Here is a 22,231-nt window from a genome sequence, read left to right as displayed (position 1 = left end):
TATTTTAGTGAGCATTTCAGTTTATTGAGGAGTCGTTTTCCATGTTTACACCAGACACAGATTTGGTTTAAAGTCCTTATGTTACATCAAGGCAACGTTGTGGTGGTGTTGGAATACATACAGACTTGCATTTTTTTAACCTCTTTCTACAGTCCAATGTTAAAGCAGTCATACCTTCACTGTGCAGTAACAAAACCTTTTGAATGTAATAACTTATATTTTCAACATTTTAAAACCTGCAAATTCAGGAGTTGATTGCCAGAATCATTAAGAGGAGAAGGAGTTTTTCTTAAAGGGATGGTGAACTAGTACAAAAAAGTAGTGTACATTTGATCAAATATAGAGATTCTTTAATAATTTGCAATAATCCAGCAACTCTTTTCCTTAAAAAGAAGATGGGAATGTGTTTAACCCCCATGCTAAATCAGTCAAATCATGTTGGCAAGAGTCTGATTTTAGTGAAATATCAAAAATGTATTTAAAAAATGTAAAAATGGCTTTTAGGGAAATAAAAAATAATTTAATCTAGTAAATAAAAAGCAGCACAAATAGGCTGTCTGCTGTGATTGTATTGCCATTTCCGACTTAACAAACTCACCATTTAACATCTTCACATCAAAAAAAACGTCCCTGCATGAGTTACCTCTAAAGTATGCGTGACATATTCAGCTAAGCACAAGACTCACTGCGACAGTCATTCTAACCTCTCATCTCTATTTTATTTACAGTAAAAACCCTGTTCTGCCCTACAGTCTTTAAATCAACAAAATCCTCTGAATACAAAAAGACGAGCCCCAGAGCGTGAAAGAGTACGTAGTATAACATCCTAATCTACGTCCTACACATGAATAAAGGGTTCAGTGCTTTGCATGACAAAAGCCTTTACACTAACAGTCATCATTTGGATTTGATTAACACAAATTGGTTTCTTTTTTTTTTTTTTTTTTTTTTTGCCACTGCTGCTGCTACGTAAACATTGCACTGGTAAACACATTTTTTGATTTGTTACTACACATGAATATTTGTGAATATCACAGTGTAGCCATCTAAGAGGCCAGTTGGCTTATATTGAATGAATGAATGTGACGACTTCAGTGAAAATCTGAGAGCAAAATTTACTTTTTTTCCCCACTAGATAGCCATTTAAGTAGATATTTACTCGCTAGTTTGCTCTTCCTCTGACTAATGCATGCTGGGAAATGATCCAGCCTCTATCAGATGAATCATAACATTTAAATCCCTGTGTTTCATTTCGTTTCATACATTTGGAAACAAAAGAAAACCCCTTATGTTAAAAAAAGGTTTTGTTGTTCACAACCAGTAAACCATTAAAGAAATATTTTGACGTTATTGGAAGTACACCTGTTTGTTTTCTTACTAAGAAATCAATTGTTCTTCTTGCCCAACATCCGGCTGTTACCGTCCAGTAAATGTAGAGCTCATACACCCAGCAGCTGTTAGTTGGCTATGGTAAGACACGATTTAAGAAAGTACACCTACCATTAAAGCTTTTATCTGAGCACTTATACGTGCGGAACATATTAGCTGTATGACCATACATCATTTTTACTGTTCTGCTTTTGTTCCAAATAACCAAAGATGTTTTAATAAACGAGAGATGAAGCCAAGCTAGCCTGTTGCAGTTCACTGCTGTCAGTAGCTTCTTTATAACTGCACATACATCTGAGTGATTTAAAGCTCTTCAAACTCTTGAGAGGAACGCAAATAAGAGTTTTTTTTATCACAGGTAAACCATGTATTTAACCTTTATAGAGAGATCTCAGTTGGTTTGTTTGCTAAATACAGATCTACAAATAGCACACAGAAATGGGTTGCATCCCTAAACAAGAACCTAAGTAGAGTTTATTCATCATCACATTATTATCATTAGCTTACTGCCAAGTGTTAAATACCTAGCCTTGCTTTGTTACCTGGAATGTGAATAATGGTGTCACGTCAGTTTGGTTCAACAGCCTTTGTTTTTCTTTCTAAAACAAGTTATGAACAGGTGAAGCCTTTGAGCAGTAAATCAAAACGTCTGCATGTCTGTTGTTACAATCCTTCCTGGATACCATCCTGAGTTCTGGCGGCTTGCATAGACGACCTAGGTGTTGTAAAAACAGTTCAAATCAAATTTGAGGTTTCATAGAATCTGTGTTTTTCATCATGCTCCCTTTGACAATTACCTGTGATTTCTCTGGTATTGCTGTGAAGACATTGTAACACCAAACTTAACACTATAAATGGAGTGTGATGAGTATGGCTTACCGGTCCCATTGTACTGGACAAGGCTCATTATTGTAAAGACAAAGTGTGGAAACAGACACAAATCTAACACATCAGAATGGTTTCATGGTGGGAAAAACTATCTATGCCAGTTTAGCTTTCGTTAATGTATGAAGGCTGATTTGTACGTGAGTAACCCTTCTTGAATTGAGTCTGAGTTTTATTCAGTCAAGTCTTAGTCCATCCACATTAGTGAAGTGACAAGTTGGGTTGTGAGATTTTACAGCTTAAAATAGCCTATTAGTCACATTAGTAAGTTAATAAGAAAAGTTAATGCCTATCATGTTTTTTTAAACTTCTTGCATACCCTAATTCTCATCACTGCCTCCGTATTGTCCCGCATGGCTTGACTGTTATATAAAATTCACCACAGACACTGCATGTTCTGATTTGAGAGGAAGTACTTTTTTTTTTTTTAACTTCTTTAAAGTAACCCTGACATATTATTAAATGTGACACTATCAGTAGTGAATCCAGGCCTCTGCCTATTTGTAGCATCGTGGACGGCGAGCTCTGGCTGTCTCTCTGATATGCATCAGCAGCCGCTTCAGTCGGCTATACTTATGAGCTGTGTTATAATATGAGGAAGAAAAAGTAAGGGGCCTGATTCATTAAACCATGTGTATTTTAAACAATGATGGGATCAGATCATTTTCCTATGTATACCACGGGCTAGTGGAAGTGTAAATAAACGTTGTTTTAATGGGGAGACGAGATGACTTCAGTGAGAAATAGCTTATGTTTTTCTGTAACAGTAAAACACTAGGCACTTCAATAACGAGGTAGGCTGCTTACAAATATTGCCAAATATGAAGTTAAATGCATCTCAAGATATAAACTGAATGTTCTAGTAACTGTGAGGTTTATTATTTTTAAGCCAATTATACAAAATGCATGGTCTTCATTGTTGATTCAGTTGGAAGTTCTCCTGTCCTTTAGCCCATCAGGTACTAAATTATTCATCAACTGTGTAGCTATTTTTAGTAAGCCAGGAAGTATAATGTCACGGCAACCAAACCGATATCTACTAAGTTGATATTTCAGCGTCTGCATCCGACATTTATTTTTAAACCATAGAACTGTATTCCTTTTTTATGAATTTCCAGGAGCTTTGACTTTGTACACACGGACGTGAATCAGCCGGTCTTTTTTTTTCATGCAGATGTTTTTGATTGTTTGTTACGTCTTCTTCACTTAGAGCCATAAGATCCAAAAAAACCCCAAAAAACAACTACGTCTTGTGAAATATATACTTTCAAAAAGGAGGCTGTCCCTCATAATTCACATGACTCACTCTCCGTTTGGACTACTGCTGATTCAAACCCCCTATCAGACACTATAAAATGTTACTCATATCCTCGTAAATGGTCTGTGACTAAGATCTACAAATCTGGCTTTTACAGTAGGATGTGATTCATCTAAGTTATGTGACCTTTGTCCTTATGAATGTTGCACGACAGTGCATGTGTTTTTGGTCATTTATTCCTTTAAAGGCGCATTATATTTTAAACAACATGCTGGGATATGATCCAGTCCTGGTTGTGGTTGGAGACTGAGTTACTTCTGTTGAAAAAAGGGGGAAGGAGAGGTCAAGGTCAGCCCAACCCTGGTCAATCTGTCCCTGTATCATTCTACTCCTCGCTCCGATAAGTCTGTACGGCTGTGGGTCATAGAGAGGTCTCTACACAGGAGCCGTTTCTGTGCAGGGAGCGGTGGTCGTGGTTGAGGCAGCCTTCGTTGCGGTGTACAATGAGCACAGGGAAGTACAGAGCGTCCTGATAGGCCGGGGGGTTCTCCTCACTGTTCGGATTTCCTGACAGACAGCGCGTGCTCTCTGTTGGGCAGGACTGCTCGTTCAAACTCCCGCTGCTCCGCCACAGGCAGCTCCGCCTGGAGCCGTACAGCCGACTCAGTGAGAAGCGGCTTGCACTAAAGGGGATGCGAGGGCTCCCTGTGTTGCAGATGCTCAGGGCGCTACGGGAGAAGATGGAGGAGCTGCTGATGGCACGGTGGCAGCGCTCACAGTTCTGCCTGTAGCTTCCGTAGCCTCCACAAACAGAGTAGCTGTTACAGCTCCCAGAGAGCTGAGCCAGGTCCATGAGCACTGCCTCAGAGTAGCTGGGCACCAGCTGCTGGTTGGAGCGAATGTGCCACTCCAGCTCTGTGCTGTCGATGGTGTTGACTCGAGGGATGTGTCTGCAATATGGCCGCTCCTCGGAGGGTGTTGCTGGCACATAATCGAAGCCGAACAGCTTCTCCACATGAAAGTGAACACATGCAGTGCGATACTCCGTCAGCACACGCAGAGGCCAGGAGATGGTGAAAGCTGCTGCGGCCCAGAAAGTGGAGTTTAATCCATACCAGGGGAGGTGATCAGGGTCAGAAAAGGCAATCATATGCTCCTTAAAGTCCACATTCTTTAGGTGCATCCCCTCTCGAGCCTCCATGTAGTCATCCAGGCCCTCGTTCTCCGTGAAGAACCGAGCTCTCTGCGTCAGGTAGGAGTTCTCTGACTCAATGTTGGCAAAGCTAAAGCACTTGGTGAACCTCAGCCGGGTGATTGGGAAGCACTCAAGGCCCTGCAAGCTCTTCGAGATGTCTTTAGCCCCACAGTTCCCATAGTCAAACTCCGCCTCAGCCACGTGGGTGTTGACTCGCTCGTGGTACACCTGCGTGGTAGTGTAGGCGTCTCCATTACGGTAGCGCGTCACCTGCCTTGTCCTCCTGACATAATGGTAGCTGATGGCCTTCCACCAGATGCAGGGTGTAGCCTGTTGCATGCGCTGGATTCGCTCTGCCACACTTTCCACATCAACCTTGTACTGCAGCTCGTTCCTGGTGTAGCAGTGCCAGCACTCCACCAGGTAAACCACGTAGAGCATGACCAGGAAGGCCAAGGGGATGTAGATGTAGCCGTTGGAGCAGGGGCTGTCATGGTACATCATAGACTTCCCCTTGTAGGCGCTGTCGAAGGAGAGGCGCGTGACCTTGGTCACCTGGCACCAGGCCATCACCCCAACACAGCCGTACATCAGCAGGGTCAGCAGCAGACATTTCCAGTGAGTCTCCTGACAGAGGGATTTAGTCAGGGACTGTTTCTGAGGTCGCTGCTGCAAAGATGAGAATACAGAAATCAAAAAAATGCAAATAATACTGTACATTCAATTTACATTTCAATCATAATCCTTGAACAATCTGGAAATATAATGTGTTATATTACCAAACTAAAATAGAAAACTAGGATTTATTGATGAACGCACGTCTGACCTAAATCTCTGAAGTTAGAAACTTAAAAAGTACTTGCTCATGCATATAAAATATTTAGGGAAATTTTCTGCGTTGTAAGTGCTTTTGAATACTTTATGCATGAGCTGTGAGCCAATTTCATGTGTCCTGGTCTGTTCGTGTTATAATCAAAAGACTCAGCCACTGTTGTGACCAAAATGCAGTAAATGATCAACTGAAACCAAAGGTGAGGGATTATATACACACACATATTGAAGCATTGAGAGCTGACTGTGTGACTGTTTGTGTAGGTGTCCACAATGGCTTGGGCTAGGTTTCCCATTTAATGTCAATCCAGCCAGAGAAAAGCAGTCGTTTGACTCTGGCAAGCGTAAAGATGGGGCCATCTTTTGTCACCATGGGCTACAGTGAGCCTGAGCGACTGCATCAAAAGCAAGTCACGCCTTTTGGGAACACTGCCACACAAACCTGGCACACATCCAAAAGCCCCCGAAACCATTTCTTATAACAAAATTCATTCAAAAATTAGCATATGAGACATCGCACCAGGGTAGAGCTGTCAGTGTACAGACATAAAACATTTGAGATTGTAATTTAGCAGCACTGATTCAGTTAAAAAAAAAAAATAGTGTTCCTGTTTATCTCTTACATCACCGCCCATAAGTCCTCCATAGTGACCACAACATTCAAACCACCAGCATCACTGCATTGATGTATTGACTTCAATATGTCAGCCCTGCTTCTCCACTGACACATGAGCATAAATAATAGATGTTTTCTCTCCATAATTATCTGCAGCACCTTGGTCACATGGTCCCCAAGTCCCTCACCAACCCAAGACTACACCCTGCGGGGGATAAAAGGGATTAACATTGAAATTCTCCATTGAGGTGAACCCACTGCAGAAGGACTATTTACTCAGATGCATCCTGTACACGCACTACCACTATAATCAATACCACATGACATACTTTGTGCCACATGTTACATTTTACAGCTTTGGTCAAAGCAGTAGGAACAAAATCTGAGTATTTGGGTAGAGGTAGAAAAAAAAAATAGCTGAAATCCAGTTTATTAAAAATTGCATTTTTATCCAGAGCAAATAAAATGGTGTTTCTGAAAAGTTATTTCATCAACACACGTGGCATTTTAATTTATAAAAATCCATCTTGAGATGAAAACTGAGCGGCTCATTCAGTTTAAGCACAGCAGAAGAAGGAGGAAGTGACTCACCATGAACACAGAGGTGGTTTTGATCACATCTTTGATTCATTAGAAAAGAAATGTATCTGGCGGTGTTGATAGGCATAAAAGACCTCGCTCTCATTAAGCATACAGGGCAAAAAACACCTCATGTATTTGTCATGCAGGGACACCCGAATCACAAGTAAGAGAATAAAAAATAAAAAACGTGTTAACAAGTAGAAAATAAAAGAATGTAAAAAAGTTCGAGAGGTTACACAAATATTAACTGAGCTTTTAGTTCTAAAACATGTTTTGTCAAATGGTGGAATAAAAGTACAATATTTAACATTGTAGCATTTAAATCTCTAAAATGGCCTGACCTAGGTTTTATATTTTGTTGCGTTGTTTACCTATAGTATCCCAAATGATTCCAACAGTGTTATGAAAAATACTTTTTAAGCTAGTCGTGCAGTTTGTTCGATTGCCTTGTGACCAAATATATAGATGTAGATATCTAACAGCCATAATGAATGTTGATAATGATAATAACTAGAAAGACAACACATCCCATGATTCCCTGCTCCTCTAACATTATACCAAACCAAGTCTTTGGTTGCAGTGTTGAAGAAACAATTATAATCAGTACATGCTGTTAACTTAAAAACTGTATCTAACTTGGCCCTTTTCTTATTTGCATTCGACACGTCATGTGGTGTAAAATGATGGCTGAGGTTTCTGAGGATTAGTCACCTGGAGTCTCCGTTACCATTTCTGATACTTGGTTGCAGCAGTGCTTATTGTATTATACTGCCTCTTCACACAGAAGTGCAAGCAGTTTCTATGCATGCCAAAAAATCAAAGTCAACTAAATCAGAAGAGAACAAATCTCTATATCAAATTTAGGATTTTCAGGATACCAACCTGCATGTTTATAATGAGATTTTACATTATACCTTTATGGACTTGTATCACTACTGGACAAAAACAGAATGGAAGAAAAGTATTTTTTTTTATTCACGAAGGAGAAAAATAAACTGACTGAATAAACGATTGAGTCAGAAGCCCCAGTGCTGGAGAAGCTTTACAATTCATGAGACAAATGTGGCGCCTTGAACTAAGTGCCACTCAAGGACACTTTCTCTTGACATAATAAGACCAGCAAGATTATATAAAAACCCTCTTGTGTAATGGATATTCCACTTGTCCAACATGTTTGTAGAAGAGAAGAGAACAAAAAACATATCATGAATTATCATAATTTACTCAGACAAAAGATCCCTGATGAATTCACTGTCTGGAGCAACAAAGCCACATATATAGAGATCGCCTTGTTATTGTCATACGCTCTCACTGTTACAGTAACAGTAATATTAGACAGTTGAATTTATCCTTGGGACCTGTTAAGAACCTCTCCCGGACACACAAAAGGTCCCTGAACCCCATTTTGGGAACCACTTGTCTACAGGGGAGACAAACAGGAATAGACCCATGCTCGTTCACACTCTCGAGTGCGCGCTTGGACGCACACTTTCATTTATTTATTCTGCATATTGGGACCATAAACACAGGTGTAATCTCGTCCAAATCCAGAATAATTCCCACCCTTTTTCTCCCAACTCCAATCTCTAAAATCGGATTATTACTGTGAGATTATCAGGATTCCGCTGTGAAATATGGCACAACCAATTAAAGAGGGATGCAGAAAATTAGCTTGTAAACAATGTGTCCTCACCTCCTCCCTGGGGCTGCTCGGCTCCTCTTCCTCGGGCACGGTGGTGGTGCTGCTTTCACTGGCGGTGGCAGCCGATGCTGGGGACATGATGACAACGGTTCAGGAACCGGGGCATGGATCTCAGGATGGGATGGGGGTTTTCCAAATCAGGGCGCAACATAAAGACAAAGAGGAACCCTCTGCGCGTCATCCAAAACAAAGCAGCCCGGCCGGAGCCCGAATTAAAGCCCTGAAGAGATCCTTCATCCCGGGTCCTCCAGGTGGGCAGACGTCGCTGGGTATCGCTCAGAGTAATCCAGTCACTGAGCCTCGGAAAAAAATAGATAGGACTCCTCCCGCGATGCAATGACAGGATGTTGGTGAGGAGAGCCGCAGGGGAGCTGTAGTACTCATAAGGAAAAGGCAAAGGCGTCAGTCAGTCAGCTCCTCTCCCTAGGCAGCGCTCATGGCAGCCAGTGAAGCTGTGAAGCAGGACAAAGACGACGGACAGCGGCACGTGTGAGCAGCCAGCACCGACACCACAATGTAAATAACACACACAAACCCGCACACGCACGCACACACACTCACACACACACACACACACACACACACGCATCCCTGTTCGAGTAAATCCCAACAGGACACAGAGGCGGGGCTGCACAGAGGAACCAACCCCTCTGCATCCCATTAGATGCAGGACCTTTCCTGCATGGACCAATTATGATAACGTTGTTAATATCCACTCAACCATAAAACTGTAGAAGTTTTTTTTAAGTGTTGGTTACACCAGAACTATACAGCTAAATATGCATTAAAAAAAAATTCAATTACAGATGAAATCACAAGATTTCAAACGTGTGAAATATGTGATGATCATGTTTACGCTGAGACTGTTTTAACAAAGCTTTGGGAGATTTAAACCTTTGAAACCATAATTATGTATTTTTGTGCAAAACAGCATTGAGGTATTTCATTACCTCACATTGCACATCATTAATCACAGATAGTGAAATGCACAGGAAATAACAGACCCTGCACATCCCTTTACGAGCATTTGTTTTGTTGACATGAATTATAGCGAAGTGAAATCATTTAAAGAATGAGTTTGTGTGGTTTGTTGCCTAACTGCCCCTCTACCATTTGGTCCTCTTCCAAACTTCACTGTACCAGTATCTTTCCTAACAGAGCTGTTCAAAATAAATCAGGAAAGAAAAAGGTGAACAAAAACTTATAATAAATAGTAAGGGAATGAAAGGGAAGTTCAATTCTGATCAGAAGGAAGCCCCACAAGTATATCATAAAATACCCCCAAAGAGATGCTTTTTTTTCATTCATAAAGTGCATTGAGTATTTATCTATAACAAAGCGGGTTACAGAGGGTCCAGGTGGGGTACAGGTAATGTTTCCATGTCATCAATAAAAGGTTGCCAGATAATACATCATGTTTGTTGTCTAATGGCATTCAGTTTGTCATCTCTGATACCTATTTTAAAATAGAGAGGGGGGGAGAGCTATATCAATGCATTTTTCAGAACTTTTGTTCAGATTCAGACTTCATATTTCCAAAAAGGCAGATTTTTGGATCTGGTGGTATTAGTGTTTTCTATTATTTTAGTCATTACTTCCTAGATGATCAGCACAGATTTAAGATTCTTGAATTATGTCGGTGTAATTTCTGAGGGGTAAGATAGAGCTGATGAAGAAAAGTAGTTTGAACATATAGCATTTACAATAGTAGACATAGCCTACTGTTTTGACATAAATCAGACCATAAGTCTTCGTCTAAAGAAATACACAAATGATGTATATTTTGTTTTGGATATGTATTAATCAGAAATGACTATATCCAGCCAATAAACTGTCTTGATCGTTTAAAGGACTTTTTCAACCTTTGTCAGTTCAGGTTATTTCATTCTTTCCTCCTTTTTTCTTTCAAAAAAGCTCTTAGTGGCAGATGACAAAAGACATGTTTATTTGATGAGTATTTATCTTTAAAAATAAGATGCGATTGCTGCCAATTCATAGAACATCATATGTTGAGTGCACATAACACAGGATCCAATGCAGATGAGTGTCAGTGTTTTTTCTTCTTCTTTCAGACGGTGTGGATGATTTTATGTGTGTACAAACAATGAATAAAATTGAAATCTTATCTTAATAAACAATATTAAACAAATCAGAATAATGTCAAGTTAGTTTCTATATTATGTGTTTAGGCATACATCATTAATGAATCCACTAACTTGACTCTAAATAGGAAGGGAATCTAACAAAGTGAATATTAAACAAGTGTTATATTCAATGATCCATATACCCGCAGTAGCAGGTTAGCCTCGGTTTTGGATGGAGAAGAGGAAATGACAGATCGGAAGGCATGGCTTTTGAAATGTTGGGGTTGTGGCTTAACCAGGTGTGGCAAGGTCGGGTATAGTGATGCAGGTTGAGTGGAGACTTTTGATTGAACACTTTAAACTACTCAAAGGACAATTCTCAAGGAGCCATATTCCTCTATCATGGTGTGGTGTTTTAGGTGATAGGTTATTATTCACTCCAGTAATTGTTTGAATCTCATGCCATATAAGATGGACAGGGAAAGGATGTTTGGTTTTTCTTAAAATAATTTCTAGATTCCATTTATGAATGAAATCATTTCACACCTCTTCATCAAGGTCATGCATTTCAATTTGTGTCCAGGAGGGGGCAAAGTTACAATCACATAAAGATGAAAAACCTTGGTACTTTTACTAAATGTTTTATTGAGGGTTTAAACAGATGGAGGACAAATAGGGAACAATTGAAATAGGTGCATTGTCCTTGGGGGTATATTCATTTTAATGCAGCTGACTCCCCAAAATAGAGTTAAAGGGTAGATCTGATGACCTTTCCAGATCACTTTCTTCCCAAACATCAGGAAGCTTTTCCTTAAAAAAAATCCTGGCATGCAAGGCCTTGTTTACATCCCACTGAATGGACATTGGACTGGACTGCTGGATTAAAGCAGTGCTGTAGTATGTTGACAGTAGATTACATGAATACACAAAAAGTGGCTTGACAGCTGCAGTTACTGTTGCTTGAAAACATTATTTGTGGTAAAACTAGCTGTTTTTTGGAGGCTTTATTCTTTATTTTATGGGAGAAAAAACAAACAGACTTTAATATCACTGTTGAAACTGAAAATGCAGGAAAAGTAGAGTAGAGGCAATCTTGTTGCTGGTGACTGAGATAAATCATAGTAAATGCCTCAATCAATAGTCTAGCATCCGCACCAGTATGGAAAACAATATGCGTGTTGTTATGTAATGCTGTATGTCAAAATGCAAACTGACATTTCAGTTGTTCCAGACATGACATAACAAGCATTGTAGCCTGCTCTAATTAGTATTCAGTCACTGTCAAATTAAACTGAACAAGATTTACGTGAACCATGTTCAGGTTTGGCAGCTTGTCGGGAAAGATCATTTTAGTTTCCTGCTTGTCAAACCTTTAACAATAACAGTAAGGACTTCCTGTTATGACTTTAAAAACTGATTAATGTTGTTTTCGAAAAGTGTTTACTGGGGGGGGAAAATAAAAGAGAAACTTGATGCGTTATTTGGCAAGGAAAAACTAATGTTTGAGACTTGACAGCATGCCTCAAGTTTTCTTTCGAATCTCACAAAGATTGAAACAAAATTAAAAAGTGTTTGCATGGCTTCACAGGTAGATTTTTTTTAATTGTAAAGCAAGTGTATCAAAATTACTTGGGCTGGTCATTGTAAAAACACTTGGTGAAATGTTTTATCAAGTGAACAATCTGATAATAAGAATTATTACGTTTTGTTACCTTGGCTATTTAATACCTATTATTGGTCTGCTTTGATACTCGTGTTTTGCAGGCATATTGTAAACAATGCAGTCAGAAAACCCACTCTACTGGAGAAACTATGCAATGACAACACTTCTATTTTTTTATTTATTTTTTTTGCATTAAAAGTTTCGTAAAAAAAAGGTTTTCAAAAAAGGATTATGATGGAAAACATAACCCAAATTGTTGAAATGAATGGCTGCAAAATGTATTGTAAAATGGTTAAGTGTGAATAAAATGAGCATTTTTTTTTTAATGTAAATATCCCAAAAAGCTCACAGCTATAATAGAAACGAATTTCAGTTATTGTAATTTTATTCCGTTTTTATTTTTAATATCGTTTAACTGTCTCTGTGCTCTGTTACTGGGGCAACCCAGTGCTCTGTTACTGGGGCAACGTTCCTCACGTAGTCTGGTTCGTGTGCGCGCGCGTGTGTGTTTGTGCACGCGCACTGGGGATTCCCCTCGTGACAACAACAGCTTCGCCTTTCATATGTCAGCTCTCCTCCGGCCTTATCGCATTTCACTGCTCACAAGCTCTACGCCCGGAGCTCATGTTGTTACCGGATATGTAGACGACGACACTCCGCCTGTTTCCCCCCCCCTCCCCCCCAAGTTTGTAACTAAATTTAAAAGTCTCGAAGAATATTTCTGAAACTTTTAAAAGCTTCACATTTTCGATCAAAGGCGCCGCCGGACTTGTCGCTGTGAGGTCACGTTTTTTTTTTTTTTTTTATGTGTGTCGGGTTTGTGGCATGAAACGCGGCGGCTCACTCCTCCGGTTTCACAAAGGAGCGGTGGTTTCTTCAGGTGTCTTGTCGTCGGCTAGACTCGGGAGTCCGGTCACATCACCGAGCACCGGGTGGCGTCAACACCCGTAAGTAGCTGTTAATTCCTCTGGGAAGGCGGGGAGGGGAGGGAGGGGAAATCCAGCGAGTCCACCACCACCACCACCACGATGGCGAGCGGCGACTGCAGGAAAGAAGACTCGCTGGAGGAGAACCGCACGGACTCCGGCATCGACTCGTACCGCTCCATGCTGAAGTCAGAGGAGCCCAGAGAGCCGAGCGGCGACTTCAGCGGGCCGAGGGACAAGTTTTCCACCGGAGAAGAGCGGCTGGATTCGGCCTACGGCTCCTCGTCCATCACGGTCGAGAGTCTGACGGAAATAGTCGGGGACTGCACGCTTTCCAGCGCCAAGGATCAAGCACAGATCTCTGAACTGTCTGAGCAGGAGGAGAACCTGCTCACAACTATCACTGAAGATGGAGACACGTACGTGATTCGCTCATTTAATCAGATTTAAACAAAAGTTTGCTTTATTGATTTGTCGTTTCTGTTGCATGCTGGTTGGTGAAGTTCAAGCTCGTTGACTTGCATGTTTGTCAAAATTTTTTAACTTTTTCACTCAAAAGGTTTGCTTCAAAAATATTCCCACACAGAACCACGTCAGACAGAGAGGCAGTTTGCATCTGTTTAACATCTTTCACAATCTATTTATCTTGAAATCCCCTTATTACCTTGCATAGATAAGTATGCTGATTAAAACGAGCGCCATCTCACATCTCACTGGCGACTAAAGCTTCTACCTGTAATTATTTTAAAGTAATGATCATTTTATTCCTGGTTTATGTAATACAATATTTAAAAAGGCCCATCACAGTAAACCCTTCAAATCCATTTTTTTCGTCCTACCAGCAGTCGAAAACCAAAAGGTATTAAAATAACATGAAAGGAAAAAAAAAAAAAACACAGCAAAACTTCACATATGAAAAGCTTGAATAAGAGAATAATCGACCTTTTATATGCCTTTTTATTGCTTTAAAAAATGAGCCCTGAGTAATTGAAAACCACTGTTGCTGTTTCTCTCACATTGATAATTGATTAATCCACTGTTTAAGTACTCACACCCTTGCAAGCAACACAAGCTTAACTTTATTTCCTCCCGAGTTGTTTCACTCGGAGGTTTCTGTTGCAAAAAAACATCCATAAATGGCAGCATATAGAGTCTGTAAATGAGCTCAACGTGAGGCCCAGTTATTCCCATGATGCTGGGTTTTGAAGGGGATTTCATTGGGTTGCGATACTACAGCTCCTTTTTTTTTTTTTAAATGAACTTTGTCCTTGTCATTAATGCGCACTGACTTCTGTGAGTCGTCTCTCAGTCAGAAAACAGAAGTGAAACAGAGAGGCTTGGACTTCCCCATGCTGCATAGACAAAGCACATGCTGTGAGGCAGTACTGTGGACGCCTTTTGATCCAAGAAACTTGTTGATCAGGATGGTACAGTCAGTTTGTGTCTGTGTGTGCATATTTATGTTGTTGGATCCCAGTATGCATGAGCTGCTGTTCTTTTCTTTTTCACAAGACATTAACTCTGAAAATGTCCGTTTCTTCTTTTTCTACCACGGTGGCTGTTTTTCTGCAGTTCAGTTCTCAGTTTGACTAAATGAAACTGCTGCTTTTGGCGCACAATACAAACACCTCAACCTCCACACACACGCACACACAGCATGAGCAACCCATGCAGACCTTCTTGTGATCCACTCATCTGGTCTTGCTCTGTCATCAAAACTGTTTTGACGTGAAAAACAGGCATGCTAATGACTACTACAGTGATCCAACAATTTCTGTAGACTCCATTGTAGAGGTGTTGCCGCTTCTATGACCTCTTTTCACTTCCGCTTGCTGGTTGTCGGGGCCACATGGTTTTATTCTCACACCTTAACTAAAAGGTCCCAGGGAGGAGGAAAAGACACCTGAAACATGTGAGAGGGGAGTCATTCAAACATAATTCCCCCCCCCCCCCCCCCTTGTGGGATTTTTTAATTCTTGTTCATTCAAGTCTTACTCAAACCAGGAAGTCCCTTTCACACCAAAACATTTCCTCAAAGGGTTTAATACACAGGCACTTAAGTCAGTGATGACATTTTTGGGAGGACTTAAAACTGTTTCTGTTGCAAACCATTAAAGTGTCTTGTGAGAACACTCATAACTGTGTCAGGACAGTTATTGATGGATAAATCTCCTTAAACATGTTTTCATTTAAAAAGTGATGCCCCTATTTGGTCACACACTTATTCAGTTATTTTTAGTGCTGCAACTTTCGATGAATACGTTTCTTGTTTCATCTCAATTGTTTGATTATATCAGTAAAAAAAAAAAAAAACCCTAACATTTTTCACAAGGTCAAAGTAGCACTTTGTTTAGTTTGTGTTGTCCTAAAGTTATACAAAACCCAAACAAAAATCCAGTTTATTAAAATGTCATGACAAATCGTATTACTAACTGGCAATAGAGACATATTTTCTTTGAAAAACCCACAGAATCCTTATTACAATCCTGCATTTACAGCTTTTTGCCAGAAGTGTCACCAGAAAATGACACTACAATCTTAAGGCTCCCAAGAATTCATTCATATTCATATTCAGCTTTTGGTTTGTGTTAACTTTTGCCCAACAGCTCTGAATAAGATGTTTCAAACAAAACCGCAGTCAAGATGAGACTAAAAACTGTTAATAAAAAAGTCTATTTGAATCCCAAGAAGTTCATCTTTAAAAGTTTAACATTTGCAGTGTTTTCTAAAGAGTAACCTTTATGAAATATTGAATCTATTCAGTTACTGAAAAGGCAGTAACATCTCTATCTGCAGACAGGCCTCCGTAAAATCAATCACACAGTTCATTATAAATGATTACGTGAACGATAACTTCTCTATTAATTTCTGCAGACTTGAATACCAACACAAGTGACAACCACAATGAATAGATAACACAATAAGTGTTTATTATCTTCAGACCTAATCAAAGTGTTTAATCGTTAGGCTGACACTTGGAGTTCACTCACTCACAGCACAAAGCTGAATCAAATGTCTGTGCAGGGAGATTTTGTGGGAACTTTTGATCCCACTCTGTCTGTCTCTGAATAGTTCACTGACCTTTATTCTGAAAGACGAATCACTCATTGGTCTTTAAGAGCGCAAACTAACCACAGCGACAAACATTTTATGAAACACTCCTATGCTGCTGTTTTGTAACCAGAAAACTGTTACAGCTTTCAGTATAAACTATGACATCTTGGAAATGTGATGCTAAGCTATTTTAAATCGGTTTAAATCAATTTTTCAGATAAGGCCGTGTCTGTGTTGCTCCAGGTTACTCTAAATAAAGCACAAATACTCACTTCCATTTCCTGCTTGTTGCACACATTTCTTTGCTACAACATTGTTCTACTAAGGTTTTGAGGTTTGTGTTGTCAATGGGTTTAAACTAAAGCCTGAGGGGGTGTGCTTTTTTAAAAGGCCGCTTTAATTTTACTTAGAAATCTCAGAAAGCTATCCGCTCAAGAAATGTTAGAAAGATCAATAACAATACCACAAAATCTGGCCATTTCAGCCCACTGAGTGTTACATTACTAGGTAGTCTCTTGAGATGAATACCCAGAAAAAATGTGATGCAACTTTTTCCTTCTCTTGTTGAAATGCTGCCTTTTTTTTTTTCTTTGGGTGTTGATTGCTCAATGGCAGATAAAGTAAGCCTGCAAGTTTTTGCAAGAAATAATGGATACACGTTTTGATTTCTCTTTGCCACTCCTGTAGAATCCTGCACTTAGCAATCATCCATGAAGAGGAATTCATTGCTCAAAAGTTGATAGAAATATTCCCAAGAGACGTGCTCGACATCCAAAACAACTTGTACCAGGTGAGTACACAAACACATTTCAGCTTGTATGGGGAATTTTCTATCCTAAGTGACTTCCTCCTGATCTGTGTCTCTGTTGTGGAAACTGCTGCTTTAATTTTATTTCTGTTCTTCCAGAGAACTGTTGTTCCTCTTTATTTGCAGTCCGTCCTATCTCAGGGACGTCACTGTGGGTGGTTCTAGTGTTAGCTCACAAGGGACTTTGAATGGAAACTCCCCTCCTCTACCTCCTGTAGAAATAGAACCACAGGGAGCTGTGTGTATATCCTTGTGTGGATGTGGGTGGAGGCAGCAATCCAGAGCTCCAAGAATTTCAGACCAGAGTCTTGTTAGTGCAAGAAACTAGAGCAAAGACAGACAAAACTGTCAGATCTGTCAAAATGCAACATTGATGTTAAGATTCAGCACTTCAGCTCAGCTAACCCTACGACCACTTTATTTGCCTAATTTCCGTTTCGTAGTCATTCTGAGACCTCGCATTTGGATAAATTACAAAGAAAAATTATGGAGATTTTGGAGATTTGCACACTTCTACAAAAAGTAGACAATGTTGCAGGGTTATGGTGTTCCAGAGAGTCAGTGCAGTCTGACTTATGATGAATAAAATCTTAAAATGAATGCCTTCATAGAAAGAAGGAGAGGTTTCGAAGTCTGCACCCACATCGACCTCATTAGATCAGAATGCTATGAAACCACAAGACTTGTTTTGGATAAAAAGGGAAACTTTCACTTTATCAACTGGTTCTCTGTAAGTGTCTTTATTCATGCAAGTAACCGACAGCTGAGTGCCACAGGTACACTGTCATAGGGGGGTGACGTGAGGCATTCTGGGAAATGTAGAAATACAGAGGCTGTGTCCAAAATCACACAGTACTCACTATATAGGGAATGCATCATGTTTGTGTTTTTTTGTGCTGAATGAGTGCACTATAAAGTCCACACTACAGTGACTTTCCTAGGGGGAGTAAGGAATATTTATTGAGTGTGTAATTTCTAAAACAACCAGAGACTTGAAAAGTCATGTCAGATGTGGAGTATTCAGTTTAGAATATAATACATCAAAAGATAACTGCATATTCACATTTAATGCTCCAGTGAGGAGCTTTTAGCTGGCTATGAAACAGACTGAAATGAACAATTGTGCCTTTATATGATCCTCAAAAGTATGCAAGATTATCAACAGCGAGATTGATAAATTCTACATTTTATTTGAATAACCTAACACCTCTGCCACAGGTGTCAGACGAGGCGATTGACAGCACGCTGCAGAAACAGTATTAGTTGACATTTACCACAGTAAAGATTCACAGTTTATGATACAGTTCACAACAGGAGGAGAGTTTTCTACAATAAACAACACTACTTATGCATGTCGACGACCTGATCCACAAAGATATCATCATGCTTTGTCCACAAGGGACGCCATGTTGATGCAAAGTTAGATGAGCTTTAAGAGGCGCTTTTAAACGTGTTTGTTTTGCATCATAGATGAGTTTTCGATTATATATTTCAAAATGTTCCAGTTAACTAATAAGTTAAAGGATTGATGCTTGATTAAACCAGGGAAATAATGATTTAATTGCATCACAAATCTTTGTCTTTGGTGTTCCTCAGAGCCCTCTGCACCTGGCCACATACCTGAACCTTACCAAGGTGGTGAAGGGCCTGCTGGAGAAAGGGGCCAGTCTGGAGCTACAGGACCAGGATGGGAACACGGCGCTCCATGTGGCCTGCCAGCACGGGCAGACAGAGTGTGTCACTGAAATGACCCGAGAGGTTTCCTCGAGCAAATTGGCACCGGTCCTTGAAGTCCAGAACTGGAGAGGTGAGGACAAAAGACTAACTTCTGTACAGCCTCGCCAGCTAACAATGCTTTGTTGATTAGAAGCATAACTGGATGTCTACATCATCTGTGTGTCGTGTTTCAGCAGTTGAATCAAGTTTTTGTTTTCTGGTTCCACAGCTTTGTTTACAAATGTCTACATTTGCAAAGGTAGCACAGATGTGGTGGGTTCACAAAACCAATCTGTTGTTGATCTGTTTCCTTGTTTGATTTTGTCATTTGGAAAAAACACTTTTAGTCAATGCAGTTTTTGATGAAACAAACAAACAAGATGTGTCCTTGCAGGTCTTGCCTGTCTCCACCTGGCTGCACTGAACAGACAACATCACATAATGAATCTCCTGATGAAAAAGGGAGCAGATTTAAACATACAGGTCAGTCTCTGAAATGAAACCTTAGTTTTCCACTTCAGTGTGAGTTTTTAGATTCTACTTAAAAAGAAAATGTATACTGGATCTGTCATCTCAGGGGATAAAAGGAGAAGATTTTTAGTCTTATGTAATTTTTAAAATCTCCCAGATTTCTACCTGCAGCCATATCACCCTGACTCCCAGCTGCCAATCAAAAGATTTGAGCTACACGTCAAACATCATCTTTTTCAATGTGTTTTCCAAACTAAAGATTAAAGGATGGGAAAACATCACAGTTCTTTTCTAGATGTAAGCAAGATGTATTTCTCTCTGAGTCCGGTTGCTCTTCAGTATCCTGTGACGTTAACGTATTTATTATCACACTTGTTCCTTTTTAAACTTTGTTAATGGCGCCTGGCCTTATGTTGTGTTCCTGACTATAAATCTGCTGCACCTGTGCAACACTGATAGTGATATGAGCCGAGCCCAGGGCTTTCTGCGGGGAGACATAATTAGATATGAGATATGATTAGGCCGACCTCGCCTGCCGCTCTTAACTTTCTAATGATGGAAGAGATCATGGCAGCGAGTCCCGAAACTACCCCAGACATTCCTCTTAGTTTAAATCACCGACCAAACATACAGCTTAGCCTCACATCCATTTGAATTGTTTTAGTATTATAGGCTTGTATAATGCAAAATGATACATCAAAGAAATGTGCATACATGAGAAAAATGTTACAATTCACATTAAATCAACTTTTGCATGGCCATTGTGTTGCTCTGAAATTACTCAATACTGTTTTCAATCTACACCCCTCACAGGAAGGAACCAGCGGCAAAACTGCTCTTCATCTCGCTGTTGAACTGCACGACATGAAATCAGTGACGCTTCTGCTCAGCAGGGGAGCCAACGTGGACGTAGCAATGTTTAACGGCTGCACGGCTCTACATCTCGCCGTTGGGAGACAGGACGCGGACATCGCCGACCTCCTCTGCCAGTCTGGCGCTGACACAATGCTACGGAACATGGAGGATGAGACGGCGCTAGATCTGGCTGACGGCAACGATGATGTAAGTTGTTGTAAATGACACATAAAGGTGCCAAATCAATGTAAACTACTGACAAAGACAAACATACATGAGTGATAAATTATTATTCTGCCGTGCAGAGGTCCATTGTGTCTCAGCACATGTTCCTTTATCTCAATAAACAACGGCCAGGCTTATTTTGTCTGCCCTATATTACAGCTCTTTTACAAATACTTTGATCCATTTTGTTTATATGAAGATTCAAACAATGTTTGTTAGTTTAAGAACTTACCTCAAATACGTTTTTTAGTAAAAAAAAAAAAAAATGCACTCCTGCAGTTGTTGATGTTTTTCCTGTCGAGGCTGAACAAATTGGTGGCCTTGGACAACTACTGTAGTATAGTGGAAGCTTCAAATGATGCAGATCCAGATGTATTTAAAAAGTGTTTACAAAAGAAAAGAACAAGCTGCACAGACTTCTGCATGTCGTCTCCACTTCATAACATCAAGCTAGCAACAACAACATTGCATTTTGCATTTCCTTTGACTTCAGAATAAAAGCACTTCATGTCGAAATCATTTACATTAGCAGTGTTTCACACCTATTAGTTTGAGTAATGTAAATAATATGTTTTGACATCTCTTTATGAACCTCTTTAACTAACTGTAACATTTAACACAGCATTGTGTTACTCGTTACCTCACAACTACACTATATTAGCTCGAGTTTGCAGTCTCTCCTTTTACAGCTGTAGTTCTAACTCATCAGTGCAGAGGATGTTAATGGACAAAAGAAAACTTGTCAAAAATTGCTTTTAAAACAATGAGCTTTACTATTTGAGTTGTTATTCTGATCTTTGGCTTTTCATGTCCCTTTTCTTTCCATGACTTTTACTACAACAACTTGGTGTTAAAACTTGGAGTTTGATCTTTTATGTCCTTGTCTTTTTAGATCCTGGCTCTCTTTCCTTTTGATGACATCCAGATTTCTGGAAGGTCAGTGGTCGGTGTGAAGTTTTGAGCTGATTCATGGGCTGAAAAAACAATCTCGAAATTGTCTGGAGCCTCACAACAGATGGAACTTTTGATCGCAAAAAACAAAAAAAAGCTTAAAGGGCTGAAGTTTGAATAGTGCCTCTATTTGTTGTACATTCTGATTTGATGGTCTTTATATTTTATCTAGTCAAAGATGCACCCCATATATTTGTTACTGTCCTCTGGCAATGAGAGAATGTTTGCTCAACTGAACACTGTTAAAAATAGTTTATGATTTTTTTTTTTAAGTCGATGTTTTTGCTTGCCTCAGGAAGGGGTAGCAGAAAATCCACCTCAATGTGAGTGCCAAATCTTCTACCAACATGTTAAAGATCCATAAAGAAAAGTTCTACCTCTTCATTTCATTAACCTTGTTTTAATGGCTACAAATGGCCTTTAAACATTCAAATTGCTTTGTTTCAGTTTCTCAAACTTCATCAGCAAATGTTTGCATCTGTATTGTAACATGTTCATGTCTCCTGAAGAGGTGGCCTTTTATAGAAGCCACAGACAAACTCTTTAAGAGTGACTCAATAGCAAAAGGAAATTGAAGCGCCACTTACTAGTAACCAAACCTACTGTGTCCCAAAGAGACCTGCAATCTTTGACAAATAAATGTTTTATAAAATTAGTTTCCTTAACAGAATGTAATATATAACTCAATAATTGCAGCTTTATCTTTGTGATCTTTTTCTGTTTGTTTGCTTCTTAAAGTCATGAATAGGAATTCTCTATTTATCTAATCTTTTCCTTAATCTGCAGACATATCTGACTGTTCTTTGGTGTTTCATTACACTGCCTTTTCTAGTGAATAGAAGCAAGTTGTTTATTTTGTATTAAAAAGGAATTAAATAACCATGCTGCATTGTGTGCTCTTTTTCGTGGTAAATCAGTGAAATCATTTTAATTATGCATAAAAATAAGATATGCAAGAGTGGCCAGAAGTTACTGGATAGACAGCCGATCATAAATTACAGTCAAAAACAAGGCTCTTTC

At 39.7% G+C, this 22,231-nt stretch overlaps 2 protein-coding genes across 2 annotated transcripts; one reads left to right on the top strand and one right to left on the bottom strand.

Moving 5' to 3' along the window:
• Window positions 1–574: 574 nt before the first annotated feature.
• On the bottom strand, window positions 575–12,859 carry tmem151ba (transmembrane protein 151Ba). Its single transcript, XM_020628493.3, has 2 exons — window positions 8,450–12,859; window positions 575–5,396 (listed from the first exon to the last, which is right to left on the bottom strand). The coding sequence occupies exons 1-2, from the start codon at window positions 8,534–8,536 to the stop codon at window positions 3,954–3,956; spliced, it is 1,530 nt and encodes a 509-aa protein (XP_020484149.2). The 5' UTR covers window positions 8,537–12,859; the 3' UTR covers window positions 575–3,953.
• nfkbie (nuclear factor of kappa light polypeptide gene enhancer in B-cells inhibitor, epsilon) lies at window positions 12,850–22,091 on the top strand. The gene is made up of 6 exons (XM_020628350.3): window positions 12,850–13,550; window positions 16,873–16,975; window positions 18,590–18,800; window positions 19,104–19,192; window positions 19,994–20,242; window positions 21,153–22,091. The coding sequence occupies exons 1-6, from the start codon at window positions 13,234–13,236 to the stop codon at window positions 21,219–21,221; spliced, it is 1,038 nt and encodes a 345-aa protein (XP_020484006.1). The 5' UTR covers window positions 12,850–13,233; the 3' UTR covers window positions 21,222–22,091.
• The last annotated feature ends 140 nt before the right edge of the window (window positions 22,092–22,231 follow it).

This window comes from Labrus bergylta, chromosome 15 (assembly GCF_963930695.1).
Source record: "Labrus bergylta chromosome 15, fLabBer1.1, whole genome shotgun sequence".
Classification (NCBI taxonomy): domain Eukaryota; kingdom Metazoa; phylum Chordata; class Actinopteri; order Labriformes; family Labridae; genus Labrus; species Labrus bergylta.
This window is presented reverse-complemented; position numbering and strand designations above follow the sequence as displayed.